Source organism: Daphnia pulex, chromosome 4, assembly GCF_021134715.1.
Source record: "Daphnia pulex isolate KAP4 chromosome 4, ASM2113471v1".
NCBI classification, from domain to species: Eukaryota; Metazoa; Arthropoda; class Branchiopoda; order Diplostraca; family Daphniidae; genus Daphnia; species Daphnia pulex.
Window position 1 is genome coordinate 6009603 of NC_060020.1, and position 25634 is coordinate 6035236.

Sequence of the window (25634 nt, forward strand, 5' to 3'; positions counted from 1 at the left end):
TTGGAAGTTGCCGGTATTATAATATTTTTAGCGTGAAGAAAAGTGTTTTAAATAGAAATTAGCGAACAAAAGTAACGGAAAATCATATTCTTCATTAAAATATTAAGAATGAATAAATCAGAAGAACTTTGGAATATTGTAGTAAAAGAAGGGCTAAATAATTACAATAACCGGAAGGAGCAACCGGAACTACAAACTCTTTTTTTAGTCGGAACTCCAAAATCGGTAAAAGGCTACCAATTGATATTTCTCTTGTGTGTGTTTGTTTACTCCATACTAAAAAGAATCTTAACTTCTCTTCGAATTAATTTAGGGAAAAACAACTCTAATCCATGCATTTCTCGATAAAGATGATGAACCTAAGGCTTCCCTTCCTGTTGAATATACATATATTCGGAGAACCAATAAGCATATGGTATGTAAGAACTAAATTAATCTATTAAATCCATTGTAAAGTTCTTGAATTCTCATATCAGGTAAAAGATATATGTTATATCTGGGAAGTAGACATTACCAACATTACTTTTGTCTCTCAATTAACCAAGAGTGAGGGTTTGGAGAAGATTTCTTTGCTGCTAGTGATTGATTTGTTGCACGTTCAGGATCTTTGGAATGCCTTTGAAACCGTTGAGTCATTTAAGAAGAATATGGAGGCCGAAACGAAAACTATTGTAAACTTTGGGATTATTGGTATGAAATACGATTTATTTGAGGTAATAATATTCTATGCTGGTTTTTAAAATTCTGAGAAAAAAACTTATATACTTAACGGTGCGGAAAATAAGGATTTAACAACGGAAAAAAAGCTGATACTTTGTCGAATTACTAAGCACTACGCTACAATATTAGATGGTCATTTGATTTTTTGTGCCAAAAAGAACCGAACTACACTGAAGGTCGCAAAAGATCTATTTTCACACTTGGCATTCACAACAAAGTTTAGGTAAATAATTGAACTACAGTTTAACCATGTTATGAACGCGTAACTGATGCAGAGTAATTGCTACAACTCTAATTTTAGCCATCAACTCAGATTCGACTTGAGCTCCCCTATAATTATACCCAGAGGTGGAGAGAATAAAAGTGAAATAAACTATTTACATCACACATTTGAGACTCAGTTTGCTCACAAGGTCAGTGAGATTTTGAATCATTTTAAACCAACCACCGTGTTAATTTTAAGCTCACACATTGGGGAAATGCAAATAGAGGGTTGAATTGTATAGATGCCAGTTGATTTTTATAGCTAAATAATCATTTTTTAATTATTCAAGCCGATTGTTACCAAACGGGATGACGACGACCCTGCCGAAGATCTAAATTATACAAATGATGTTATCGATAAGCGGCGGGAAAAATGCCTTGAAGAAAGCGGAAAACCTTAATTTGAGTTGAGGCAACCGGTAAGACAAAAAAAATTCTTGCAGTTTTCAGAAAAATTATTAAAGATGAGACTGAATTAGGACGGTTTTCTGTCGATGAGATACCATGAAGCGCTTCAGCCGCTCGTCCAAATAAGTTTCTGTCAATTGAAATTTGAAATGCATTATGAGAAAAATACCTTTATTTGTAACGTAAAATTACTTTACCAATTTTAACTATGATGGGCGAAATATCGTCCATTTGTTGATAACTGGTATTATTACCCCTGTAAAGATAAAAATGTAATTTTGCTCTCAATAAAAATCGGAGGACTCAGTAAAAGTTTTACGTCTTCACTGCACAAAGATGGCCGTTGGTAACCAGATTAAGCACATGACGAGAAATTTTATCAATCGCTAAAATTTCAAGAAAGCTACTGGCTCCTTCTGCCAAAATAGTGCTAACCACATTCCTGTATTGAAGTTGAATCTCTTTTATGGTTGAGAATCCCTAAAAACGAAAAGAAATGTTTCAGTTTCTGGAAAAGGCTAGTTTAAAAAATACTCAGTTTACCATAGCAATCAGATGGAGAATAATATAGAAAGATTCCAAAAATGGTTGAAGCAAAACACCTAAAACATTCTTGAGCATTGGATTGCTTGCATCATTCAAGGAAGCGATATCCTATTTACATAAGGGGTTAGTAGGTAAGAGGTAAAAATCAACATCAATAGCCTTAATACTTACATTTTGTGTATAGCTGGTTATTAAAATAAATTCATCTTTAAAATACTTTGCAAAAAACTTTGATTCGTTGATAATATCACCTAAAAAGAAAACATCATCTAAAGACAATCTATGCAATTTTAACATATTTGAACAACAAATTACTTGACTCTCGAGCGCATTTTGCTTCAATTATACCGAATACGGCAACATTAATCAGTGGTCCTAGTAACTGATTAGTGTACTGCTGCAAAACTAAACGATCCGCTGCAAGAATTTGAATATCAGCACCTTCTGAAATTGCCGGTTGACAACTAAAGAATTCATTGGAGGCACGAAATATGATTAGCTTATGGGCGTCAAGACAGTCTTTAATAGCTTGAACTACGGTATCATCTAGAAATTTGAAATGGAAATTAATAATTGCAGAAAAATTAATTCAAAATAGTTATTACCCTGGACTAAACAAGGGGTTCCATACTTTTTCAACACCGAGTTGAACAAAACGACATATTCAACAAGCTGATCGATGTTGAGTTGTTTATTCACAGACAGTGCTGACATAAGAACGGCAGACACTGGTGTGATAGCATCTTTCTGTTGCTTAGAGACCAAGTTCCAGGCCAAGGAATGAATGCGACTTTTCTCGTACTCATTCAATGTAAAGCGAAACGACGGTGTGTTCCAATTTGGTTCAGTTCGCTTACTTATATGATCTCGAACAGAAATTGGATCCGAGACATTAACATAGATTTGACCGTAATTCTGTCCACGGATCTTCCCGACGGCGCTCAAAAAACCCTACAAAAAAAAAAAAAAACTTTGCATTGAATATAAATTTCATTTAAAGAATTATCCAACCGAAGTAGACTCTCTCGGCTTAGGAACTCCAAGGGCCTCCCACGCATACAGCTTTTCTTCAAGAGTACGTTCATAGGTAATACTGACAGTACAAATTTTAATGTCAGGTACATCTCCCCTAAAATAAGGTTCCAACGCCATCGATAATAAACCTGGAAAAACGGAAACGGAAAATTTTATTAAATAAACTGACTTTACTTCAGTAAAAAATAAGAATATACACTGCTCGCCTGTTCCGTATGCATCTAAGAGATATTTACCTATTTTGGGTGGCAAACTTTTACCGTTTCTGCTTCGTGTTCCTTCAAGAAAAAACTCAATTGGAGCTTGAAAGTTCTTGATGTGGTATTGAATGTACTGAGAAACCACAGCCCAATAAAGTTGGTCATGACCAAACGAGCGTCTGATGTAAAAAGCACCTAAAATAAATGTATAAATAGTTCAAACATGTACTTTTTCTAAAGACTTCGCTACATTGTACCCGCGTTTTGCAGCACACGATTCACAAATTTCATTCCTTTAAAATCTGAAACAAACATAAAGTTGTAAACATCGTAGCCGAAAGAAAAAGAACTATACGTATACCCATTCCCGCGGCAATAACAGGAAGAGGGATATCCATAGTATAGCAAAGATATGATATTAGCAGAAAATCTGCATAGCTTCTATGTGTGGGTAAGATTAAAACAGGTCCTTCAGACATTGCCTTACTGAGCTGTGATAAAAAAAAATATTGGATTTCATTTAAGAAATAAAATATGAGTTTTTTTACCTTCAGGACAGCAGAGTTGTTAATTGCTACACCTTGATATAAATTTCTCAGCAGCTTAGCAAGGAAAAAACCAATTACACGGATAGTACCAAGACTGTATGTATGACCCATTTCCTCCAAAATGGTTTTGATTTGGACAACAATGTTTTCATAGCTGTTTACACCATTATGACCTTCAAGGAGAAGCTGTAAGAATAAAATTGATTAAAAAGGCAAAAAAAAATGCTGAAATCAGCAGTTAAGACTTAAGATAAAGGGTATTCTATTACTTGATGAATGACGTCTTTCATACGTGGACTTTCAAGTATACTATCAGCAATAAACTTGGTTGCTTCAGGATGTAAGTTAGGCTTAGGTCTCCAAAATTTAAGGCAAAAGAATGCATCAAATTGATACTTTTGCTTTTCCACAATATCAACATAATCTTTTACTGTGAACCTTGAGGGATCGGTTGTAGCCATATCTTTCTTCTCAATATCAATGGATTCCATTTTTTCTAAAACTTATCACGACAATTTTATTTGTAACACTACACTATTTTCATATCTAATATCAGAGTCGGCAGTAACTTCTGCCAAGTACTTCTTTACAGTTCTGTCATGTTTACAGACCAAACAGGGACTGACATTTTAAAACCTGTAGGCACTGGGCATGCTCTAGGCGATAACTTTCACCGTGTTCGGCTTAGCTGCCAGATCTGGTATTATTATCGCAAAAGCTATAAAACATCATTAATAAATTTTAAAAATTATTTTTTTGTGCAACAAGCCGATAACACAGTGACCTGACCTTATCTTAAGATTGTCATTAAACTGAAACAAATTTAAACAACCTGAAATTCAAGTACGAACGTAATTTATTGAATTTCAATGGTTTTCAATTTATTAATATTCTTGCGTAGATAATTATTTTTCTCCAAAGACAGCTAGCTTCTAGCTAGTTTCCTTTAAGAAAATAAGACATTTTTAAAAATTTTATGATCGCTATTCTATTTCACTTTCGAATTCACTTCGGAAAAAAATAATCATAAACCTACAGTTCATGGACAACGAAAACTCAAGAAAGTTTATATAACGATAACATATGCGATAGTGAAAGCCTATGTTGTTTGCGTTGTTTGTTCCGCTTAAACCAAAATAAGAGAGTTTCGTGTTTAATACTTGGCCGCTAGTAGCGCTGTTTATACTAGACAACAGTTTTTACTCTTATGTCAGGTTGGTATGCTTATCACGACGAACGGGATTCTTAGTCGACGACTAGATTATATTTACAACCACCACCAAGACTATCTCTACCACCACCAAATCTTTCTCAGCTAGTCGGCTTTAGTTTACATAGCATTATGGAAGGTAAATTCTTATCCATGTTTAAAGTACTACGTAAACCCCACGCCCATGAGCCTCAAATCCACATGTCATTAATCGGCCGCTTACTGTCTCACGTCACTTATTGTCAATTTACAGTGGAACAGACCGACATAAGTTAGATTCCATGTTCAACTGAATGACTACGTGATAACAAATGCTGCTTTGTTTAATTAAGAAATAACGAAATATAGGCCACATGTACAACACTAGCATTGAAGCCTGACATTAAATGATAATTGAATTGAAAATGTCTAGACGGAGGAAGTAAGTGCTGCGCTTGCGGTCCCGGCTATGCTTCGCCTCTCGAAGCTACAAAAGCCTCCCCGGAAAAACTTTTGTACATAACATGCATCCAAGGGGAAAAGGGGAAACATGATTACGTGGCCACGATTGATGTTGATCCAAGCAGCCCAACGTATAGTCAAGTGAATAAATGTCTAAACGTTAATTGAAAACTTTAGGCACACTGATTTTTTGGGGAATTTTCTAATGTTAGGTAATTCACCGAACGATTATGCCTTATGCGAACGACGAATTGCATCACAGTGGTTGGAATTCCTGCAGTAGTTGCTACGACGATCCTTCGCAGAAACGCGATAACCTCGTTGTCGCAGGACTAATTAGCGACCGAATTTATGTGATCGATGTTGCCAAAAACCCCAGAGCTCCTGAAATTCTAAAGGTATTATTAACGATCGTGGTTTTCTTTCAAATCTTTAATGTACGATTGATTTTGGCTGAGTAGGTTATTGAGCCTAAAGAAATGCATGACCTGGATCTCAGTGCGCCACATACTCTTCATTGCTTAGCCGACGGTAATGTAATGGTGTCGTCAATGGGTAACGCAAAGAGGGAAGCAAAAGGATCATTCTTCTTGATTGATACAAAGGAATGGAAGATTAAAGGTACATCAATAGATTCTCGTTTTTTTCATTATACGCATACCTATAAACATTATTGGATGCGAAGGTTTGTGGAGTGAAGATTCCACGAATTTTGGTTACGACTTTTGGTATCAGCCGCGTCATAATGTCATGGTTCGTAAAGCTTTATTTTTTTAGCTTTCTAAATGTACGATGTACAATAATTTTTTTAATGTTGTGTGTTAGATCTCTTCCGAGTGGGGTTCTCCGTCGGCTTTTTGCACTGGATTTTCCTTGGATCACGTGTCTGCAGGTATATAATAAACCACAATTACGTCATACATTTAAATAACCGTGCAAATTGTCTAACTCACCTTCTGAAATTTAGGCATGTATGGCCAATCTCTGCATGTGTGGGACTGGAAAGAACATAAGAAAATTCAGACCTTGGACTTGGGTAGTGAGGGATTGATGCCTCTTGAAATTCGTTTCCTTCACGAACCGACTGCCACAACTGGATTCGTGGGCTGCGCTTTGACCGCCAACGTCTTCCGGTATGAATACAAAATGTCCCTGATATCAGCCATAAAGTTCTTACCATATTTCTTACTAAACTTACTACTTGTAGTTTTCATCAGTTGGAAGACGGTAAATGGGCGGCGGATAAAGTTATCGATGTGCCGTCGTGGAAAGTCTCCAACTGGGCTCTGCCGTCCATGCCTGGAATAATCACCGACATACTTATTTCTATGGACGATCGTTTTCTCTATCTCTCCAACTGGGTGCAAGGTATCAGGGTTGTTGTTCTTATATCTTGTAATGAATCATTAATTGTAGGGTGATTTCTTCAGGTGACATACGGCAGTATGACATCAGCGACCCAGCCCACCCCAAGCTAGTAGGGCAGATCTACGTTGGCGGAAGCGCCGTGAGTGGAGGGGGCGTAACCATCTTAGAAGACAATGTCAAAGCGGTTGGCAGCATATTCTTCTTTCTTATTAAATTTGGCTCTGTCCCAGTGGACATTGAATAATTGAATTTAATTAACAGCCAGAACCGTTGGTAGTGAATGGGAAGCGATTCCACGGTGGGCCTCAGATGCTCCAGCTCTCCCTCGATGGCCGGAGATTATACGTTACCACGTCACTTTTCAGTCCATGGGACCGTCAATTTTATCCGGATATGGTCGAGTGCGTTTTTTTCTATAAGAAAATCAACTCGTCCCCCAATCGTATTTAATTAGTTCTTAATCGCATTTAGAAAAGGATCCGTTCTGCTACAGATTGACGTGGACGTCAATGTTGGCGGCCTCAAGATTAATCCAAAACTAATGGTCGATTTTGGAGCGGAGCCAGACGGCCCAGTTCTTGCTCACGAAATTCGGTATGTAAGCTGTGTCGCTCCAATGCCAATCTAGCTGCATTTTGATTGAAATTGCTTGGCTAATAACAGATATCCCGGTGGCGACTGCAGTTCGGACATTTGGCTCTGAAATGGTCATCGTCTAAACGTTACTTGTGCTGCCCAAGTTCGGACGACGTCATATTATACACTGTACAATAGCGTAGCATCAAATCTGGAATAGCAATCAAATTGGAGAGCCGGCTCATAAATACACATGGTTTCAGTTGGACCGTTTTGCGATAGTTTATTCTCAGTGATGAAGCATTGACGTCCTCCAGGATGGAAGAGGGGTTCAATTTGAGAGCCCGCTGATTGGTCTCTATATAGAAGTCGGCTTCGTCTCTTTTGCCCAATGGAGCGTGTAGTCGACGCGCTGACCCGATGGAGGAGAACATGCTCATCCACAGCCGTATCGATCGAGCGCGCTCACAATCCGTGCGTTGCGACATTCAAGTTCTAGCTCGTGCGGCGAACAGGACCATGATCCACAGCCTCCACCGCACGCTCAGCTTTTTCTGTAAGTCAATTTATTGTATCCCATTTCGCTTAAGCTGTGATTTGCTTTTAATTCCACAAATGATTTCACGCCTTACCAGTGGGCTTGCTGTCGCTGCCAGTTTTATGTCAAGGTAATCTCAAATTTATAGTACGTGCAAACATTCGCGCACTATAGCTACATTTATTCTTCTTCGAAATGTTGAAAGGATGGGAAACTGGAAGCGAGTACCTGTACGATTACAGTGGCCTGTTGGTGACTGGGATCGAGGGCGCACATCATCAATCTGCTGCCGTTCAAATCATCGCAAAACTGACGGTGCAAAGCGTTGACGACGAAACGCTTATGCTAAAGGTACCACCTAGCTTATTATTGTGCAGATGGAAAAGTTGTCCTTTGATGTGTAACTCAAAGTTGACGAGCGAGCTCACAAAGCGTATAGTAATGCCGGCTATTTCTTATGATCTTCGACTGATGGCAGATGTCCGAGATACGGGTCACGCGCGATGGCAATTACAGCAGCAGCAATGGCAGGGCTCCTGATCCGATTTTGCTTCCGGTTGGGCTAGCTGACGGAGAGAAAGAGGCCATCGGCGATTCACTTCACCTCCTCAGTACTTTTGCTGTCATTCACAACAAAGGATCGGTCAGTTCTTTTATATTATGTGTGTGTGTGTGTGTCGGCGCGTTGCGATAAAAAAAAGAGAGCTTTCTTTATTGCGCAAGACAACAGCTCACGATCGAATGCATCGTTTCTTTAAGAGCAACTTTTATGACGATAGACGATATATTTTAGGTATTTGCCACGCTCAATTTCCTGCCTTATTGTTATCCTCTCATGCGATACCCTAGCGCGCCTATAGTTACAGACTAACACAATTCTATACTCGCACCCAGAGCCATAAGCTCCTTTTTTTTCTTCCGGCACAGTCCAGCAACACATTATGGACAGAGCCCAATCAATCAAATGCTTGCTGTAAAGCTCTAAAATAATATTTCATGTCAAAGATAACTAACCTGGTAGTGGAGAGTGAAGAGCCGACATGGTCCGTCAATATGAAAAAAGCCGTCGCCTCGAATCTCCAACTGGACGTCTCCGGCGTTCGTTCCGGTTTAGACGGAGGTGTTTTTGGAGAGCGCAATGCTCCAGCGCTGAGCTCGTTGGAGGTAATTAATCCACGTTAATCAAGTTTGTCACGACGCCATAACTCAATCTCATGCTAATAAAGGACGGAGTGACGGGGGATTGCTTCACGACGCTGCGAATCACTCGGCTCCCATTCTATCAAGTCATTCAAAATCATGATTTAGAGGCACATCAAATTATAGGGGAAATATGTCGCTCAACTAAAGTTTTTGAAATAATAAAAACTAAAGATTTCGATCAATGCCGGAAAGATCCGCTCAAAATATCATCAAATCCGCATTCATCGGCATCTTTTTTACCGCAAGATGATAACATGTTACAAGTAAAAGTTTGAAATTTTACAAATAGTCATTGTCATTCTTAATTTTAGAATATTACTTTGCAGAGATTTACCGCGTACAAGTATATGGCCTGTGGTGAATCTTCGGAGAAAATGACGGTTGTCCGCATGGAAGGAATCGGCGAATTGATTTTCTCCGGGCCTATAAAGTTGAAAACTGAGCAAATCGTTAGTTTGGTGATTCAAAGTCGAGGACAAATTCGTAATTTGTTACCATCTTTATCGCAGCCGCAAGTCATAGACGACTTAACTTTTTCTTTTGAAGAAGACCCAACTGCGGCTAGGTTCGTTTCATGTCAGTTAACGGCGAAAACACAAACATTCAAATGTCGAACATTAACTCTGTAGTGCCAAAGACGTGGAAGCCGTGTTTGAAGCCCTTCAAGAGGTTGGGCAAACTCTTGCGGAATCAACAATATCGGAGGACGACATTTCCAAGAAACTCAGCATCATCAGTCAAATTATATCACGTCTCGATGAAAGTCAACTGCGTGAAATCTGGCAGAAAACCTTTCAGCCGGAAAATGCAACCGTCAGGTTATTATTCATCATGATGCCATCGACTTATTTACTTTTACGGTTGACTTACATATGTAGTATGTGTTTACGATTTTTGGCCAACAGGGACTTATTCGTCGATTGCACCGCCGCTAGTGGAAGTCATACGGCGGCAGTTTTCCTTGTTGATCTCATTGAGCGCCGAGAGCTTGAGGGATTTCAAGCTGTCTGGACGCTGATGAGCTCGGGGCATTCGATGCAATATCCAAAGATTCCTACACTACGACGGTTTGTGGTAATATTTAAAAAATGTGAACCTATTCGAGGCGAGATCGGTATTTTAAAATATGTTTTTGTTACCCGTTGTTAAAAGGGCATTATACGGTCCGAAGCGGCCCAGGCTTCCAAACTTTTGAAGCATACCGCGCTAATGGCGTCAGCTGATTTGCTCTACAGATCTTGCGTGCTATCGACAGCAAACTGTAATGCAGATGCCCAAATAATCACAGAGGAATTTCTGCCGCTGCTTGTCCACGAATTGGAGACTGCACAGACTGCAATCGATCGCTTGGCGGCTATACTAGCTGTAGGAGCTCTCGGCCTCGACGATGTCCTTCTCCTCCTAGTTCCATACATTCGGGGCGAAGATGTGACAGCGCGAATAGCAGCAATCATGTCCCTGGAACGTCTTATGGATTTTTCTTCCGACAAAGTAAAACGACAGACGTCAGCCAACAGACGACGATAAAGAAAGGAAAAATATTTACTCATTTGTTTTTGATAGGTGACTCCATTATTAGCTTCGCTAGCGGATAACGTGGCGGAACGTCCGGAAATACGGATGGCAGCCATCTCAATGCTTCTGCTTCACAAGAGAACTCCGCTGAAAATTTGGAAGAAGATTGCTTCGCGAACCTGGTTTGACCCCAGTCACCAAGTTGCCGTATTTACTTGCGACATAATCCAGTCCGTGTCTGGCGGAACCCGTTCTTCTGAAGATGAAAGCACGTCAGTAGTCAAAACATTTCAGATGATCAAACAATAGACTCCATGGTATTTACCTTTCTCTCCAAATCCCTGCTTTAGTTCCATCAAAGCGCGCTCAGTCATTGGCCTAGTGCGCCCTGCTTGTTCCGGTCGATCAGAGTTTGAGCATTTTGCATCCGTCAAAGACAACACAGCTGGATTTTCATCACTACTGGCATTCTGGAGATTGAGAGACTCCTCGCTGCCTGTTTATCTACAGCATCAGCTCTTCCGTCAACTCGGGTCGTTCCGCTTGGATCTTGCAAAGGTTAAATAACTTTCGGAGGCTCTCCTGGAACACCAGTCTTTATTTGTTGAACTTTGCATAGGTATCGATCTGGAATTTTAACATGGAAAGTGTTTGGAGTCAGCTTCTGAAGCATGATGATGATATTCAGCAATCCAGCCAACCGAAATCGAATGTTTTCTGGGACCAGCTTTCTTTGAGATTTCGGACCAACGATCAACCGACGGTGGGTCTATTCCATGCCAGGCTGCTCGGGTCAACCATGCAGACGCTTTTTAATCTCCAAGATATCGATCGTGAGTACATGATCCGGGAGTTCTTCACTAGACACATCAATATCCGGTTCGTCAAGTTTCAACAGCTGATAGACATCCGGACGCAGGTCCCAACCGAAGTAGGATTGCCAGCGCAATTCACGTTTTCACTTACCGCTTTAGCGTCAGCTTTGGGTCACATCCATCAGCCGGAAATCAATGTGACTGCCAGTCTTTACTTGAAATGGGCAACCGAGTCAAGGATTCAATGTCCGTTCAGTGGCCATCATGTGGCAACTGGAGTGGAGAATACAGCTGACATTCGCGCTCCCGTTTTCTTCATTTCAAACGGCTCATTGCTGTGGATTCCACCGGATCGCATCTATGATCTAGCGTACTTTAATATCATGCCATACACGCTCACTAGTCGCACAACAGATCATTCTTCGGAAACTTTGGAGCTTGCAAAAGCCAATCACATCTCTAGAAAACCGCCATCCGTATCTGTCGCTCAACTGAGTCTGAATCTACGACTAGAGTCGACCAGCCAACTGCCACAAGAAGATCCCGCATCCGCTTGGTTGAACAGCTTGATGAAGGAATACAGCTGCGATTTTGGTCATTTCCGCTTAGATGACTTTCAGCAATGCGTGTACCGCCTTCGTTATCTCCCGGAGGGGCCCCCGCTCAGCTCCGTCTCTTTGTCAGCTTCGTTCAATACGGAGACTATTCAAGGAAACCCGGACGTCCAGTATGTTCTTGGGGTCAACGGTTCTATGGAATGGGAAGAAGACGGAACTAATGACACCACTTCACTATTGGATATGAAGAACGACAGCATTCATGTTTATAAAGGAGGAATCACGGTTCACTACGGCAATGGCTCCATGTTAAACTGGGCTGCTGTTGAGGTAGTGGCTCAAAGCCTTTCTGAAAAAAACGAATGGAACATTACTGCATCGGGATCAACGATAGGCTTGGTTCGAAACTGGCTGAATTCAAAGAATATCAAATATTCACAAGAACTTGGCGGAGACGAAAGGAGCATAACATCTCGGGAAGGATATAATAACGCAAGTGAGCCACATTTTCATAGAATCCACTTCAAGCTAGGAGAGTCTGAAGCGCCCTTGCTTCGATACGCTTCGATCACTTCGAAAGCATTCCAAAAAAGTGAGAAAACAAAAATAAAAAGGTGCTTCATCCATTCTGATCGAGTCGTAACTTACGATGGCATAACTTATAGCTATCCCATCAATGAATGTCATCACTTGTTGACGGCGGATTGCGGACAGAAAAAAGCCAAGTACGCGATAATGGGCACAAACGAATCTCATGGTATGGTAGTCCGAATCACATTAGAGAAGGACGTGATAGATGTTTCATCAGCTGGAAATATATCAATTAATGGAATAGAGGCCAACTTCACCGCAAGTCGAATGCGGATTCACATGGGAGAAAAAGTAATTGCGATGGCGTCACTGGGCAAAGACAATGCGATCCACCTACGGTTATCAGAGGAGAATCTGGACGTTTTGGTGGAAAAGTCTACCATTACGCTTAGTGCTGGAGAAAAACTCCTTGGCCGTGCTTGCGGCATGTGTGGCGATGGTGATTCAGAGGTGACTGGGGAATTCAAGACAAGCAACCGATGCGCACTTTCATCTGGTACTCTAATGGCAGCCAGTTTTCAAGTAAGTTAGTATAAGAAAAAATTATGTTTAATTTAATAAGTAATAATATTTAAAATTGAAGATTAACGTGGGACCGGAGAATTGTCCTTCAATGTCAGACGAGGTATTACAAGCGTTACTGATGGAGTCATATCCTTGCTATTCTGTTGACGAGCAGGTGGCCTCCGTTCTTCCACTACCGCTCGAGTTCTAGTTTAAAATTTTAGAAAAATAGGTGTTGTAATTTTAATTCAAACAATGGTTGTTTCGCCAATTAAACCATTTTGTCGTGTCAATGTCATCCATGTACCAATAGATATTTTCTGTACCCAACATCTACTATCTCACAAAGCAGCACATTGAATTCTCGTTGGATTTTCCTATGCTTTATCTACGTAAGTAGCTAATTAAAACAAAAATATTAAGTTGAACAATACCTTTAATTTTTCTACTGCGGCTACAAAAGGATCATTAACGACATTCAATTTTTCAATTCTCCAAATCACTCGCAGTACGTGATTCTTCTGTTTTTAACATAACACACGTTAACATTTAATAATTGTAGTTCTTATTGTACTATTTCCTTTTTAACCATTCCATTCTTTCATTCACAGCATTGCTAATATCATGATTATAAATAGGAATAAAATTATTTTCCATGACGAATCAGCATTTCTATTACCATCACGTAGCATAAAGATGTAAACCATTTCAGCGAGTATAAAAAAAAGTTTATACATCTCCATTATCGTGTGAGTCGCATGAAAAAAGCGTGTTTACACTGAGTTGAATCAGCAGGGAAATATTTGTCGTAAAAGTCCACAACAAACTCTTGCACTTTAAAACCAAACTTGTGGTATAAAGTCATGGCTGGATTGGTAGCCGAAACATGTAACGTAACATCTTTGCCCATGCAACTCTATGGAGAAAAAACTTTTTTATAATTTGCGCATGACAGCGAGACTTTCTGCACTTACTTGAATTAAATGATACAGCATGAATTTCGCGATTCCCGCTCCTCTCCATTCGGGGTGTGTGAACAAATAAGAAATGTAAGCTTCATTGTACGAGACATCAGGTACCATAAACGCAAATCCAATAATGACATGGCCGTATAGTACCACGCAACTAAAATCCGGATATTCCAAGCATTCCGTAACTGAAACGTTGTTAAAAAATCAATAATTATTTTTTACCGAATCATCGGATGACCGTAAACAGAAAATAATATTTACCATCAATTCCAGACCAGAAAAACTCTTTACAAATGGCATTGATTGCCGGAATGTGTTGAGGTTGTACATAAGAGTAGTCGATCGGTTTTACAACAGAGTTCCTTATCTCTGTGCTCGAACATTTACTACGGATTTCTTCTAGAAGTTTTAACTTCATTGGGCGAGATTCATAGTCCCTTCGTATAAAAGGCTTAAGTGTTCTATTTCCCAGGTCAGGGAAGAAAATATAAATTATTTTTTGAAACTTGCCAACTCATGAAATAAGATTTTTACCTCCCAGTATAGGGGCTGACAAAAGATTGCGGAATCTGATCTTCACTTGCGCCAAGTAACCTCATTCGGAAAGATATGTTGAGACGTTTTTGAGATGAACAAGACGGTAAACTACTTTTCTGAAAACGATCGAGGACATTAGAAACGCTGACTATCTGACTTGCAGGTTCATTGCTGCTAGCTGGGAATGACCAATCTTTTCCCAACAGCTTAGCTAATAGTCTGTCGAAGTTGAAGGGTTCCAAGCCAATTGAACGTTTAGTATTTCTCAACGATAGCTTTCTGTACAGTCGTCTAAGTTCGGGACTTAGAGCATTTTTTTCTGCCAATGGTCGAAGCTGACGAAAAAGAGACATCTCTTCGTATAACGACATCTGCTTTAACCTATTATTCAAAATAATGTAAAATATAAGGGTAAAATCAATGCAAATAATTTAAAAAATATATATACTTTGGAGCTGTTTCAGTAGGCTCTTGTTTGATTTTTCTTCTTGAAGCCTTTTTGACTTGCTCTACACCATTTTCACTGGATTTGGGTTGTTCAATGTCAAGTGGCTCTTCTTTAATAGGGAAGAGACTATTGAGGGAGAATCCAGTTTCATCATTTAAATTGACTGTGGTGTCAACATTATTCATGTCGAGAGCAAAGGATTTCATCTCATCCTCATTTTCAGTAAACAGATTTTCAGGGGGGGCATCAGATGGAGTTAGGTCTTCTCTGGTCCAATACTTATTCTGAATATCTGAAGCTGAGAATGAACTGACTGAATTTTCATTGGAATTGCTGTCATTTGTAACTGAAATGGGAGAGTTTGATCGGCTGTTTTCAACATTGATATCTTGGACCTCTTCTTCTACAATAACTTCTTGGAATACATCAAAATTTGATCCATAAATGATGTCTTCAGAGCCAAATATGGAAGATGTGTTTTGTGGTTCTAGCTTAATTTTTTTAACAGATGGACCATCTATTCTTGTTGCAGCGGCTGTTGTGGAACCCTGTACAATACCAACATCCAATTTTTATCTAACAACATGGACTTGATTTAAAATGATATGAGAAAGTTTAAAACATGGCGAGAAATGATTTAACAGAACAAGTCTTGTTCCTGCTGGGCTGTGAGTCAGAGCTTGCAGATCAACATTTTAGCATTCCAGAAGTCTACTCTCAACTGTTAATTAGAAAGAATAGTAAGAAAGATTGGCTTACCGGTGGTCTACCTCTGCCTCTTCCTCCTCCTCGACTTCCTCGCTTTCTTCCTCGTGGCATTACGTTTCACTTGATGTACTTGTTGCAATATTTGAAAAGATTTCGTCTAAATATCGGAATATGGGGTCACACTAAAGTCGTATTTCGACATTTATTCAAGGAATCATTGTATAATATTCATCTAGTCTGCAGTTTGTACTTTGTAGTAGCTGTTTACCATTACAAGTTGCCAAGACTTAAGACTTTCGTGTTGTTACTCGTGGGTTCGAAGCAGACGACAATTTCAAAATATTATCAATCGATTGAAGATAACAATCGTTCATCGGATTTTTTTTTTCTTCAAAAAACCTAAGTTCCCATCACAAAATAGAGTAGTGATTTTTTTAATTTGAAATTGTTTTAGAAATAACGTTAAATTGTCAGTTTGTCTGAGAAGAGTCCTCTAAATATTTAATGGAATCACTAAAATAGTACAACCAAACGAAATTTTCTACCAATGCTTTAAAAATATACAAAACAGTAAATATATCTGCGCTATGCTGAACTGTCTTAGGAAAGATAATGAGGCTGCACAAACAATTTGATAAATGTCGCGGATGTATTAAATCCAACAAAAACGTGCTTCTCACGATACAGAGAATAAAAAAAAATATTGTTGCTGTAACTTTTTCATTCGGCAGACTTTTTCTTCTTCTTCTTCTTTTTTTCAACAGTTCCAGCAGCCTCTTCAGCTTCAGCAGCCACGGGTGGCTCCTCGACATCCTCTGCCTTTGATTTCTTTTTCTTCTTCTTGTCTTTCTTCTCAACAACTTCTTCAGCAGCTTCAGCCGGTTCTTCCTTCGTCTCGACCTTAATGCGTTTTGGGGTTGCTGGAGTTCCGGATTCGTCTCCCTTGCGTTTAGTGGCAAGTGTAGAGTCTGCAGCCGCGTCGTATTGCCTTACCTCACTCTTGTTCTGATAAACGTCAAATTTACCACTCTGTCTGCCTGTGCCTGAAATGCGCGTGATGCCCCCTTGTTCAAGAACTCGGAGACGGGATTCGAGTTTGGCACGATGTTCGGTACCGAGGTCTGAATTAACATCATCTCCCAATGCGTCGACACGGCAAGCAAGAGCAGCTTTAGCAGCAAGCATACGCGAAACTTTTCCTTTCAGCTTGGTTGACGACTGGCCAACAAGTTGAGCATGATAAATAAGACCGTATTTAGGCGTATCGTGTTTAGTTTTAAGGGCGCGGAAAAGAGCTTTCTCTGCACCAAGAATTTGAACAGTTGAAGCAGGATGTTTGGCCAAATTCATTAAAGACCCAGCGTGAGAGATGAGTCGGGCACCAACAAGTTCGCCAACTAAAACTGTTAAATTCGGAGCGATGGCAAGCATTCTGCTCTTCAAATATTCGTACAGTTGACTGCGGTATTCAGTGATTTCGGTAACCTTTGCACACAGAAAACGATAAGTTAACAACCTGTTTACAACTGTTAAAATTATAACAATACCTGTTCACACAAATGTGAAATATTCAAAATATCTTCCTCTGCAATTTCTGTTCCCATCGATATTTCCGCAGCTTCCTTGACCTTTTCCTCGACGTCTTCCGGAAGAATTTCTGAAAGATCTGTAGTTGCAGCGTTAGTTCGAATTCCCATTTTTTGGACTGTTCGGACGAAGGCCAAGTTATCCGTAACGATTTTTCCCATTTCAGGGAAGTGCCAGCCGTACCACTCACGGCAGCGCATCACGTAATTGTTCAATTCTTTGTCCAAGTCATCCAACAGAGAAACAGCCTGTAAGAAAAAGTAGTTAGTAATTTTTGTTACAAAGTCATAACAATGAAATCATACTTGAACAATCATTGTATCAATTTTGTCTGGGCTGAACTTCAGCTTGTATCTCGACAGGCTGTGGGCTAAGCCCAGAGCCATGGCCATCATTTCTTGCTTGGGGAGTCCTCCCATGAGACTGTCTGCTTGGCTTCGGATACATCTCATAAGCTCTTGAATTGCAGAGTTTGACAGACAGTTTATCTGTAATTTTTCTATTAGAAAAATAAAGTTATTAATTGTCCTATAAGCAATTATTTAATGTCAGTTACCTTTAATAGCTGAACCAAGTTTAGCATCAGCAACAGCTAAGGCTTCATGAGCCTCCTCTGCAAAGAGAGATTTTAACGTCTTACGAAGGGTCTTGGATAGTTTGCCTTCAATAGCGGCAGTTGTGGCAGACAAAGCTTCTGTGGTGTCAGTAAATTTTTTAAAATGCTTCAATTTTACCCTAAAGAACCAATAGTTATTAACCCAGCACTAAAAAAAATTACAGTTGTGTAGTGGTTACTTACACTTTGCTTGCACCTTCAGGTGTCTGAAAATCTTGGAAAAGATTGTCAGTCTGCTGAAGTTTCTTTTCATCTAACAGCTATAAACAAAAATATTTGAATTAATCGTACACACGAAAATATAAAATAAATTTACCTTAAACACAGCATAGCCTGCTGGAGTTTCAAATAAGACAAGCATTTTTCTTAAAACGTGGACCTCTTAATAGCTTCTTTAAGATAACCGGGCACACGTGGTCTGAATAGTCAGAAATGCAGTGAGAAAATGAGTTTCATGCAGACTTACACGAGTCTTGAAACGTTGCCGGTTTGCCATGACAAATTTTTACTACTAATCAGCAACCATGAAAATGACCATACTCGCAATTGAAATCAAAGCTGCTTTATTTAAAGAAATTTATTCAAAAATTAAGATATTATTTTAAAAATATTTGTTTGTCCCTCAATATATAAAACGTTATGATCTAAAGTCTAGAGAGAGGCAATGCAGGGCAATGTTCCATATGTAGGACATCGCCTCAAGCATTGAGGCAATTCAACATTTTCATCTTCGGCACTACTCTTTTTTAAGTTAGTTTTCTAAATGTGTATTGTGTAGATTGTCAACTTTTATATAATTTCTTAAAGATGTGTAAATTCCGGCTCATTGTGTTTGAAGTATTAACGAAGTATTAACGACATTGCACTTTGCACAAACGACTAGCGAGTAGCGACACAAATATAAAAACTTCACAAAAATTTAACCCATAAAAATAAAACACAAGCGATATTAACCATTTCTTAAAGCTTTCGTACATTATTTTGTATTTTAATATTTGTAGAATAAACTGGTAGCTAGCAGTTGATTAGGAATTTAGAGAAAACAAAGAAAGGAGAAAAGTAAAATAAATAATGACAGTGGCAACACTGTAGCTTCTCTCCTTTCCAATCCTCCTATTTTTTCTAGTAAACACAAGAAACACAATTGTGTCAGTGAGGAACTTTCACATAAGAAAAGTCTATTTTGTTTTCCAAGCAATAGTTTTTCCTCTCGGCCTCTGATTAGAACGAGGTTTTTGTTCAAATTCATGATTGAGAGTTCACGCTCTTAGGCTCAACTTATTTAAAAAAACAACTTGTGAAATGGACAACAATCGCTTCATATCGCGGTTGCATCCTTTTGTGGCAGCTCGTAATTCTATGCACAATAGTGTTTCGCCCGAAATTCACCGATCTCCTTCTGTAGCTAGTAATATTCGACGATGTGCAACTAAAATAACATCAGATGAACAACGTGCTAAAGCTCGTGAACACCAAAAAAGATGGAGAGAAAAACTCAAAACTGATGTGGCTAAAAGTGCAGAATATAGAGAAATGCAGCGTGAAAGGACCAGGTACTTTCTCACAAATTTGCATGCCTTATGATTAACAATTATCAATGTTGGCTTTCTATTTTAATTTTTCAGGATGTGGAAGGAAAAAATGAGAATCAATGAAGCTGAGAGATTTGGGGAGATTAGCAGGAAACACCAAGAACAATGTAAAAAATGGTGGGACAAGCTGACACCAGAGCAAAGAAGAGAGAAGCGGAAACAGTACAACCTCAAGTGGCGACAGAATCAAAAGAAGGGTGATAGTGACTCTTCAGACAGTAAAGAGACTGATAACTGGCAATCATACAAGTCATACAATCAAACGATGTCAGAAAACAACTCAGGACCAAAAGCTGCCACATCTCTGACAGCTCCTGATTATTATTCTGTGAAAAGTAATGCACCAGTGTTCAATGTTGTGTCTGGCAGTGTAGTATACCCATTTTCCTATTTTCCTTTCAGATGCCAGATTCAAGATTCCGTTCAAAGAGGAACCGCTTCATAGAAATACTTGGATATTGCAAGCTTTTCCTTTCGGGCCTCGTTAAAATAAAATAAAAAAAAATAATAATTCTTCCTCCCCTCGTGACTGTTCGAATTTGATAAAGAAAAGAAAATCCCAAAAAATCGCTGTTCATGTTTGTATAGTTTGGCTTGTGCTCATGATTCTTGTACCATTTGCTTGGGGAAATAAATGATTAGTTTCGTCTTGCATATTATATTTTAAAACATCAAAGAATGAACGTTTAAGTTTAAGAAAAGATAATCACTTCCTTACGAATCCTCATTTATGCAGTTCTGCGTGCACCTGCCAACTGGTTCAGCAATCAATTTTATTTCAATCAATTGTATCTAATGAAAAGATTTTGTATCGTAGCGATCGTAAAATAGTGAGAGGATTCACTTTGTTTGCAAAGACATTTTTTAACCACTCTATTTGGTATTTTGGGCAAAGCCTCATTCATACCCGGAAGGGAAAGGAGTCTGCCAACACCCTGTGTCTTTATCTCTGCCAACAATATTGGAACTTTTCTTTTCTATGTATTATCATTAATATGAACATGATATGAAGAAAGTTCATGAAAAAATTTTTTCTTACAATTATTTTGAGCTTGAAATTGTACATTTTCTCGACTCGGAGTCTCGGAAACAAAATGTATTCAAACGAAAGCGAATTTTTGTTCCAATTCGATTTGGCAACGCAGCCTCATAGAGTTTGTTATTAATTTGAGATTTGACAGTGAAATTCTGCCAAATTTTAACAGAACTCTTTAGTCGTTACTCGTTAGAGCTCTATTGCAATTTTGGAAGAACGAGAACTCCCCTCTTTCAAATTTCATCTATACCTTAGTAATTATTAATCTATTTCCTAAGGTAAAGATTGTCATAATTTTGCTTTTATTGTTTGTTCTTTCACAATAATAATCCCAGTGGTTTAAAATTTACACGGTTATTATCTAAATGATTCGTCGTAACACGACGTATGCTAATTTTAATTTGGTAAAACCACCAAGTATGTCAAAGCGGGTCATGGACGTTCAGGCCCCCTGTCAAAGCATATACATCAATGTATAATATGCTACACCACTGTTGACCTTTTAGTTTTCATGTTCATTGTATATTTGAAAGGTAATGGCGAGTCTACAACATTTGGAGTTTGAAGAGGCCATTAGTTGCCCAGTATGCTTATCACGTTTTGATGAAGCTGAAAAAAAACCAAAATATCTTGTGTCATGTTGTCATACAATCTGTCGATTTTGCCTGGAGGTATAATCTAATTGAGATCTCATTGAACTTTATTATCATAAAATGTTTCATCTAAAAACAGAAGATTTCTCGTTCTGGATTTCTGAGGCGTGTCAATTGTCCGATTTGCCGCTGTCCAACCGACTGTTCAGGTGGTGTCGATAGCCTTCCAACCAATAGTGATAAGTTGTACCTCTTAAAATTAGAGAAACCTTTAAATAAGAGTGACGACGAAACGTAAGTTAAATTATGACTTTCCACTTTTGTTTTCAAATTCTTTCAATGTTTTTATTTGGCAGCTTTAACTGGTGTTTCACATGCCGAAAACGAACATCTTCTCATTGTTCGACTGAAAAGCATTCGGTGATTGAAATGAACCCTCAACTTCTCAACAGCGACATTCAGCTGAACATGTCTACCATATCCTCCAGGCTTCGAGGTTGTGGCCAATCAATTCTACAGAATCGCATACAAATTGGATCAAAACTCGATCACATCAGTCAGTGGTTGTCGTCTCACCAGGAAATGATTGAACACTTAAAAACAACTAACTCGTCGCGGATCTCCCAACTTAGTGACATGATTGAAGGGACTGACATCACCATAAGCATCCAGAAGCTAATGCAACTTTCAATTAGCAAAGAACACGACCTTGGATTGTTGACTGATAACCTTCAAGAGGAAGCTTTTACTAAGAAATTACTTGACGAGTTTGAAGTCGTGGAGAACACAGCCGAGATCTCTACGATGGGCCGTTTCTGTTCGCTTCTCGACTTGCCTTCTGTGCCGCATCTTCGCAAAGGCCTTAGCTATTCAAATTTCTTTAAAAACCAATCAATGCGCTCGCATTGGCCAATTGTTTTGATCGAATCTTTGGCAGCCGGCAATAAAATTCCCCTCTCTAAACGCGACGAAGTAATTTCCTTTATTGGATGGCAACTTTAAATCGTTAATCTATTATTGTTTTTTGTTTAGTTTCGTCCCAGGGCAGCACAGAGTTCAACGATGCTCCCTTGCGTGGAATCGCCTCATCAAAGAGCAAGCCGTTATTTTACGCCTTTATCAGAATTATCACCATCGCCTTCATCAACTGCCTTTTCAAGCAACACTGGTAAGTTTACTTAGAAGTTAGAAGTATTACAAAATAAATGAGATTCAATAATTTCGCTTGTTAGGCGCATCTGGTGCTACACCTCTCGTGTCAGTTTTTCACTTTGGAACAACTACTGGGTCTTCGACAACTTCTTCATTAGGAACAGGCGGCACAAGAGAAAGGGAAATCCTTTTCGCTCGCAGAAGACGGCACCGTGCTAGCAATTCGCACGAAGCCCATTGATTTAAAAAAAAGTATTGGTGATAAAATCAATAAATGTAAAAATTTGTAATGTAAATACGATTTTAGGAAACAATGCAAATACACTTCAGTTAATATTAACATAACGTACTATAGACCTTATTCGAATCCAAAGGTATGGGTCAAGCCGACCCCTTTGCGTCCCGTTGCAGTATGAAGGGGTGCCGTGAACAGAAGATTTTTATTTGGCTCGCCCCGCAGTACATGAATTTAGGCTTTACGGGTAAATCGTGCCCGAGGGAAGAATAGGGAGGAAAGGAGAGAATGAAAAAAAGAGGGGACCAGACTTTCCTTTTCTCCCTATTCTTCCCTCGGGCACGATTTACCCGTAAAGCCTAAATTCATGTACTGCGGGGCGAGCCAAATAAAAATCTTCTGTTCACGGCACCACTTCACACTGCAACGCGACGCAAAGGGGTCGACTTGACCCATACCTTTGGATTCGAATAAGGTCTCCTGTTTGGATGATGGTTACATGGTTAATAAAAAGTGGGATCGTCCCACACAAAATTAACTTTTACCTGTAATCAACGGCACCGTTGATTTTGTTTCGCTGATTCCATTCGTGAACTTTAATTGGCGTAATTCTGCGCTTCGTTTGATGGCTAACTGAAAAGTAATTCTAATTTATATTTACTCTATGCACACTATTGTTTATCGGCATGAACATCAATCAACAGCAGTATCATTCCTTGTTCATATTATGGCATTTTTCTATAATTGTTTATAATGACTCTATCAGAAGACGTGAATATGCCCCGATACAGATGAAGAAGTACTCAATACAACTTCATCTGTAGGGTGTGAAATTGACGATGAGATTAAGATAATTACGTGGGCGTAATAATCAATTATTCTTATTAGTCTCTTCACAGAAGAATCATCATAGTAGAATCATACTTCATCATGTCAATGATGAACATATATATATACTGGTACACGGGAAGATCTGACTACATTCTTGTCAAGTCAAAACTCTTTCTGATAAAGCTAATTATTCAGATGAATTGAAGAAAAAATACAATGTGATGTGAACGGAATATTTGAGACCGATGTTCATTGATTCAAATGCTCAGCTTTCAATTGGAAAGCAATGAAATCAGTGAAAATCGTTGAGTAACAGTAAATGCGTATCCGAACGGTGTTTCTCCCTTCCCCAATAGAGTTAACTGTTTGGATGATGGTTACATGGTTACATGGTTAATAAAAAGTGGGATCGTCCCACACAAAATTAACTTTTACCTGTAATCTACGGTACCGTTGATTTTTGTTTCGCTGATTCCATTCGTGAACTTTAATCGGCGTAATTCTGCGGTCCGATTGAAGTTTGGTTGTCTATTAATTCTAAGTTCTATATATTATTTACAACCGAATTTTATTTGGCGTTAACATCAGCCAAAACAGCGTCATTTGCTCTTTATATTCTAGAATTTCTTCTAGCATTAAACAGTTATTCGGTCAACCTAAGAAACTAGTTGAAATCGCAATTGATTTGTCTTTATCATCAAATCAATGTGATTAAGGTTAAGCACATCAGATATTGACTAATTGTTCCTATCTTCGTGTCAAGGAAATGATATAGTGAATTATTATGACAGAGTGTTGAAACCGGGGGAGCTTAATTACTCAACACCCTACCGAGTAAATTACTAGGTGAACATTAGTTACACGGTTAATATAAAGTTAAACACACAATGAATTATTAATGTATTCAACGACCCCATTTAGTTTACTTCGCTGATTCCATTCATGAACTATAGTCGACGAAATTCTGCCCTTCAATTAAGGTCTATTTGAAAGGGAATTCTACCTTTTACTAATTACAACCGAATTTTAATTGGTAGTAACGTTAATCAACAACAAACAGTGTCATGCGCTCTTGAATTTTTTTAGAACTTAGTCTACAAGTTTAGTGAATATTGATGAAACAATCCTACTAGGGCCACGGGAGACAAAACTCGTCCATTCATTCGGTATAGTAAGTTTCTTAAATCGTCTACTGGTATACTTCTTCTTGAATGAAGCAAATATGCAGTTGACGATTGTGTACCATGAAAAAGGCGAGCCAGGGTCCATAGCAATTGGATTAGAGATCACTGTATAAAATTGTAAACCTAACATAATCTCCAGTGATCTGGAAAATCTGAAGATTCTGTTGGCCAGTCTGAACAGTGTCTCTTGACTCTCTTCAACTTAATATTACAATTAGATTGGAAAAAAAAACATTAAGATATGAACGGAACTATCGAAACTAATGTTCATTGATTTGAAATATCAAATGTTCAATTAAAGTAATTTAATCGGCGAATATAGTTGTGTAACAGTAAATGTGTAACCGAAAAACCGGTGCACACGCTATATTGCCCTCCGGCTAGGGCCACATGACCTCCAGGTTGCAGCTCACTGGTGTTTCTCCCTTTTTTTTAACTAGAAAAAAGGGGAAAAGAGTTAACTGATTGGATGATGAAATCGTTACATGGTTAATAAATATTGGGATAGTCCCACACATGATGGACTTTTACCTTGAATCAACTTGTGTTGATTTTGTTTCGCTATTTCCATTCATGAACTTTAATCTAAGCAGTTCTGCACTTCGATTGAGGTATAAACGATGTATTATTTTATTTATAATCCAATTTTTTAACCTAATATTGTTTGGTAGTATCATCAGTCGATAACAATGTAGTTAGCTCTTTAAATTCTAGATATGACTCTAGTAAATTAGACTTGAATTACCATGTAAGGCAGCACCCGGATATATATTATTTAAGGAACTTAATAATATCATTGTGGTGTTACTTATAATACAAGATAATGTCATAAATTAAATAAAATGGAAGGAATATGTTCTCTAGTACCCGGCTATGTCCGACAGCTAATTTAGGAAGTCTGATCGGCGTTAAAATTCGTTATTATTACCATCATCTAGAAACAAATTACATCATGTAATAAACGGAACTATCGAACAAAGTGTTCATTGATAAGAAATTTCAAATCTTCATTAGGAAAGCAATTTAATCGGTGAAAATTGTTGCGTAACAGGGAATGTGCGGGGAATGTTTAATCCAAATCCAATACGCTTAAATTAAAGTCTTC

The 25634-nt window shown here is 38.6% G+C and overlaps 8 protein-coding genes across 20 annotated transcripts; 5 read left to right on the forward strand and 3 right to left on the reverse strand.

Annotated features, from left to right (window-relative positions):
- The first annotated feature begins 7 nt into the window (after positions 1-7).
- LOC124192776 (cytoplasmic dynein 2 light intermediate chain 1-like) lies at positions 8-1401 on the forward strand. Its single transcript, XM_046586259.1, has 5 exons — positions 8-225; positions 314-415; positions 477-713; positions 786-943; positions 1022-1401. Exons 1-5 carry the CDS (start codon positions 109-111, stop codon positions 1215-1217), a joined length of 810 nt encoding a protein of 269 aa, XP_046442215.1. The 5' UTR covers positions 8-108; the 3' UTR covers positions 1218-1401.
- Positions 892-4393, reverse strand: LOC124192774 (dihydroxyacetone phosphate acyltransferase-like). Of its 3 annotated transcripts, XR_006873843.1 has the most exons (14): positions 3991-4393; positions 3722-3907; positions 3535-3664; positions 3431-3475; positions 3210-3368; positions 2950-3101; positions 2544-2889; positions 2254-2484; positions 2110-2189; positions 1936-2046; positions 1712-1872; positions 1590-1648; positions 1381-1522; positions 892-1316 (listed from the first exon to the last, which is right to left on the reverse strand). XR_006873843.1 is itself a non-coding variant. In XM_046586257.1 (13 exons), exons 1-13 carry the CDS (start codon positions 4210-4212, stop codon positions 1443-1445), a joined length of 1962 nt encoding a protein of 653 aa, XP_046442213.1. In that variant the 5' UTR covers positions 4213-4389; the 3' UTR covers positions 892-1442. The 3 variants fall into 3 exon arrangements, 2 of the variants coding, with proteins under 2 accessions (XP_046442213.1, XP_046442212.1); XM_046586257.1 differs by having other exon boundaries at positions 892-1522; positions 3991-4389; XM_046586256.1 differs by having other exon boundaries at positions 892-1522; positions 3535-3907; positions 3991-4391.
- Positions 4394-4895: 502 nt separating this feature from the next.
- LOC124192783 (methanethiol oxidase-like) lies at positions 4896-7584 on the forward strand. The gene is made up of 12 exons (XM_046586275.1): positions 4896-5070; positions 5344-5513; positions 5585-5770; positions 5834-5993; positions 6058-6125; positions 6198-6264; positions 6340-6505; positions 6580-6740; positions 6803-6924; positions 7002-7141; positions 7212-7334; positions 7404-7584. Exons 1-12 carry the CDS (start codon positions 5064-5066, stop codon positions 7441-7443), a joined length of 1410 nt encoding a protein of 469 aa, XP_046442231.1. The 5' UTR covers positions 4896-5063; the 3' UTR covers positions 7444-7584.
- Positions 5239-16034, reverse strand: LOC124192780 (cysteine-rich protein 2-binding protein-like). Of its 10 annotated transcripts, none has more exons than XM_046586269.1 (17): positions 15755-16034; positions 14996-15543; positions 14545-14928; positions 14272-14471; positions 14014-14195; positions 13817-13955; positions 12873-13246; positions 10898-12752; positions 10604-10828; positions 10197-10537; positions 9928-10111; positions 9553-9848; positions 9399-9495; positions 8869-9133; positions 6571-8474; positions 6326-6499; positions 5239-6258 (listed from the first exon to the last, which is right to left on the reverse strand). In XM_046586269.1, coding segments are annotated over exons 1-7 (1515 nt in total). In that variant the 5' UTR covers positions 15815-16034; the 3' UTR covers positions 5239-6258; positions 6326-6499; positions 6571-8474; positions 8869-9133; positions 9399-9495; positions 9553-9848; positions 9928-10111; positions 10197-10537; positions 10604-10828; positions 10898-12752; positions 12873-13244. The 10 variants fall into 10 exon arrangements, with proteins under 10 accessions (XP_046442225.1, XP_046442222.1, XP_046442226.1 ...); XM_046586266.1 differs by having other exon boundaries at positions 10898-12293; positions 12384-13246; XM_046586270.1 differs by having other exon boundaries at positions 10898-11432; positions 11539-13246.
- On the forward strand, positions 7737-13792 carry LOC124192778. Its single transcript, XM_046586261.1, has 14 exons — positions 7737-7872; positions 7952-7984; positions 8060-8205; positions 8333-8497; positions 8860-9018; positions 9081-9320; positions 9384-9622; positions 9687-9875; positions 9963-10131; positions 10210-10548; positions 10621-10844; positions 10923-11130; positions 11192-13057; positions 13119-13792. The coding sequence occupies exons 1-14, from the start codon at positions 7737-7739 to the stop codon at positions 13248-13250; spliced, it is 4245 nt and encodes a 1414-aa protein (XP_046442217.1). The 3' UTR covers positions 13251-13792.
- Positions 16035-16333: 299 nt separating the features above from the next.
- On the reverse strand, positions 16334-18618 carry LOC124192779 (nucleolar protein 58-like). The gene is made up of 6 exons (XM_046586262.1): positions 18223-18618; positions 18090-18166; positions 17847-18025; positions 17596-17789; positions 17251-17538; positions 16334-17188 (listed from the first exon to the last, which is right to left on the reverse strand). The coding sequence occupies exons 1-6, from the start codon at positions 18265-18267 to the stop codon at positions 16424-16426; spliced, it is 1548 nt and encodes a 515-aa protein (XP_046442218.1). The 5' UTR covers positions 18268-18618; the 3' UTR covers positions 16334-16423.
- Positions 18619-18907: 289 nt separating this feature from the next.
- On the forward strand, positions 18908-20152 carry LOC124192787 (golgin subfamily A member 6-like protein 22). The gene is made up of 3 exons (XM_046586280.1): positions 18908-19459; positions 19532-19833; positions 19901-20152. The coding sequence occupies exons 1-3, from the start codon at positions 19209-19211 to the stop codon at positions 19984-19986; spliced, it is 639 nt and encodes a 212-aa protein (XP_046442236.1). The 5' UTR covers positions 18908-19208; the 3' UTR covers positions 19987-20152.
- A 507-nt stretch (positions 20153-20659) lies between these two features.
- LOC124192784 lies at positions 20660-22619 on the forward strand. 2 transcript variants are annotated; one of them, XM_046586276.1, is made up of 6 exons: positions 20660-20812; positions 21068-21205; positions 21267-21421; positions 21484-22099; positions 22160-22295; positions 22360-22619. In XM_046586276.1, the coding sequence occupies exons 2-6, from the start codon at positions 21071-21073 to the stop codon at positions 22518-22520; spliced, it is 1203 nt and encodes a 400-aa protein (XP_046442232.1). In that variant the 5' UTR covers positions 20660-20812; positions 21068-21070; the 3' UTR covers positions 22521-22619. The 2 variants fall into 2 exon arrangements, with proteins under 2 accessions (XP_046442232.1, XP_046442233.1); XM_046586277.1 differs by having other exon boundaries at positions 20664-20788.
- The last annotated feature ends 3015 nt before the right edge of the window (positions 22620-25634 follow it).

What these genes read in the sequence shown, in the direction of transcription:
- LOC124192776 (XM_046586259.1), top strand. Translation starts at nt 109, where the DNA reads ATGAATAAATCAGAAGAACTTTGGAATATTGTAGTAAAAGAAGGGCTA. An exon ending in GGAGAACCAATAAGCATATG is followed by an intron (nt 416 to 476) that starts GTATGTAAGAAC and finishes TTCTCATATCAG; the next exon opens with GTAAAAGATATATGTTATAT. An exon ending in GCATTCACAACAAAGTTTAG is followed by an intron (nt 944 to 1,021) that starts GTAAATAATTGA and finishes CTCTAATTTTAG; the next exon opens with CCATCAACTCAGATTCGACT.
- LOC124192779 (XM_046586262.1), bottom strand. Translation starts at nt 18,267, where the DNA reads ATGCTTGTCTTATTTGAAACTCCAGCAGGCTATGCTGTGTTTAAG. An exon ending in CAGGCTATGCTGTGTTTAAG is followed by an intron (nt 18,167 to 18,222) that starts GTAAATTTATTT and finishes TTTTGTTTATAG; the next exon opens with CTGTTAGATGAAAAGAAACT. An exon ending in TTTCACATTTGTGTGAACAG is followed by an intron (nt 17,189 to 17,250) that starts GTATTGTTATAA and finishes CTGTGTGCAAAG; the next exon opens with GTTACCGAAATCACTGAATA.
- LOC124192787 (XM_046586280.1), top strand. Translation starts at nt 19,209, where the DNA reads ATGGACAACAATCGCTTCATATCGCGGTTGCATCCTTTTGTGGCAGCT. An exon ending in ATGCAGCGTGAAAGGACCAG is followed by an intron (nt 19,460 to 19,531) that starts GTACTTTCTCAC and finishes TTAATTTTTCAG; the next exon opens with GATGTGGAAGGAAAAAATGA. An exon ending in TGATTATTATTCTGTGAAAA is followed by an intron (nt 19,834 to 19,900) that starts GTAATGCACCAG and finishes TTTTCCTTTCAG; the next exon opens with ATGCCAGATTCAAGATTCCG.
- LOC124192784 (XM_046586276.1), top strand. Translation starts at nt 21,071, where the DNA reads ATGGCGAGTCTACAACATTTGGAGTTTGAAGAGGCCATTAGTTGCCCA. An exon ending in TCTGTCGATTTTGCCTGGAG is followed by an intron (nt 21,206 to 21,266) that starts GTATAATCTAAT and finishes ATCTAAAAACAG; the next exon opens with AAGATTTCTCGTTCTGGATT. An exon ending in TGCCTTTTCAAGCAACACTG is followed by an intron (nt 22,296 to 22,359) that starts GTAAGTTTACTT and finishes TTCGCTTGTTAG; the next exon opens with GCGCATCTGGTGCTACACCT.
- LOC124192783 (XM_046586275.1), top strand. An exon ending in AGCCGCGTCATAATGTCATG is followed by an intron (nt 6,126 to 6,197) that starts GTTCGTAAAGCT and finishes GTTGTGTGTTAG; the next exon opens with ATCTCTTCCGAGTGGGGTTC. An exon ending in GTTCTTGCTCACGAAATTCG is followed by an intron (nt 7,335 to 7,403) that starts GTATGTAAGCTG and finishes GGCTAATAACAG; the next exon opens with ATATCCCGGTGGCGACTGCA.
- LOC124192780 (XM_046586263.1), bottom strand. Translation starts at nt 15,814, where the DNA reads ATGCCACGAGGAAGAAAGCGAGGAAGTCGAGGAGGAGGAAGAGGCAGA. An exon ending in CCTACTGAAACAGCTCCAAA is followed by an intron (nt 14,929 to 14,995) that starts GTATATATATTT and finishes TTTGAATAATAG; the next exon opens with GTTAAAGCAGATGTCGTTAT. An exon ending in TTTCTGGTCTGGAATTGATG is followed by an intron (nt 14,196 to 14,271) that starts GTAAATATTATT and finishes ACAACGTTTCAG; the next exon opens with TTACGGAATGCTTGGAATAT.
- LOC124192774 (XM_046586256.1), bottom strand. Translation starts at nt 4,212, where the DNA reads ATGGAATCCATTGATATTGAGAAGAAAGATATGGCTACAACCGATCCC. An exon ending in TGAAAGACGTCATTCATCAA is followed by an intron (nt 3,908 to 3,990) that starts GTAATAGAATAC and finishes TTATTCTTACAG; the next exon opens with CTTCTCCTTGAAGGTCATAA. An exon ending in GCCCATCATAGTTAAAATTG is followed by an intron (nt 1,523 to 1,589) that starts GTAAAGTAATTT and finishes TTCAATTGACAG; the next exon opens with AAACTTATTTGGACGAGCGG.
- LOC124192778 (XM_046586261.1), top strand. Translation starts at nt 7,737, where the DNA reads ATGGAGGAGAACATGCTCATCCACAGCCGTATCGATCGAGCGCGCTCA. An exon ending in GCTGCCAGTTTTATGTCAAG is followed by an intron (nt 7,985 to 8,059) that starts GTAATCTCAAAT and finishes AAATGTTGAAAG; the next exon opens with GATGGGAAACTGGAAGCGAG. An exon ending in TGGATTTTTCTTCCGACAAA is followed by an intron (nt 10,549 to 10,620) that starts GTAAAACGACAG and finishes TGTTTTTGATAG; the next exon opens with GTGACTCCATTATTAGCTTC.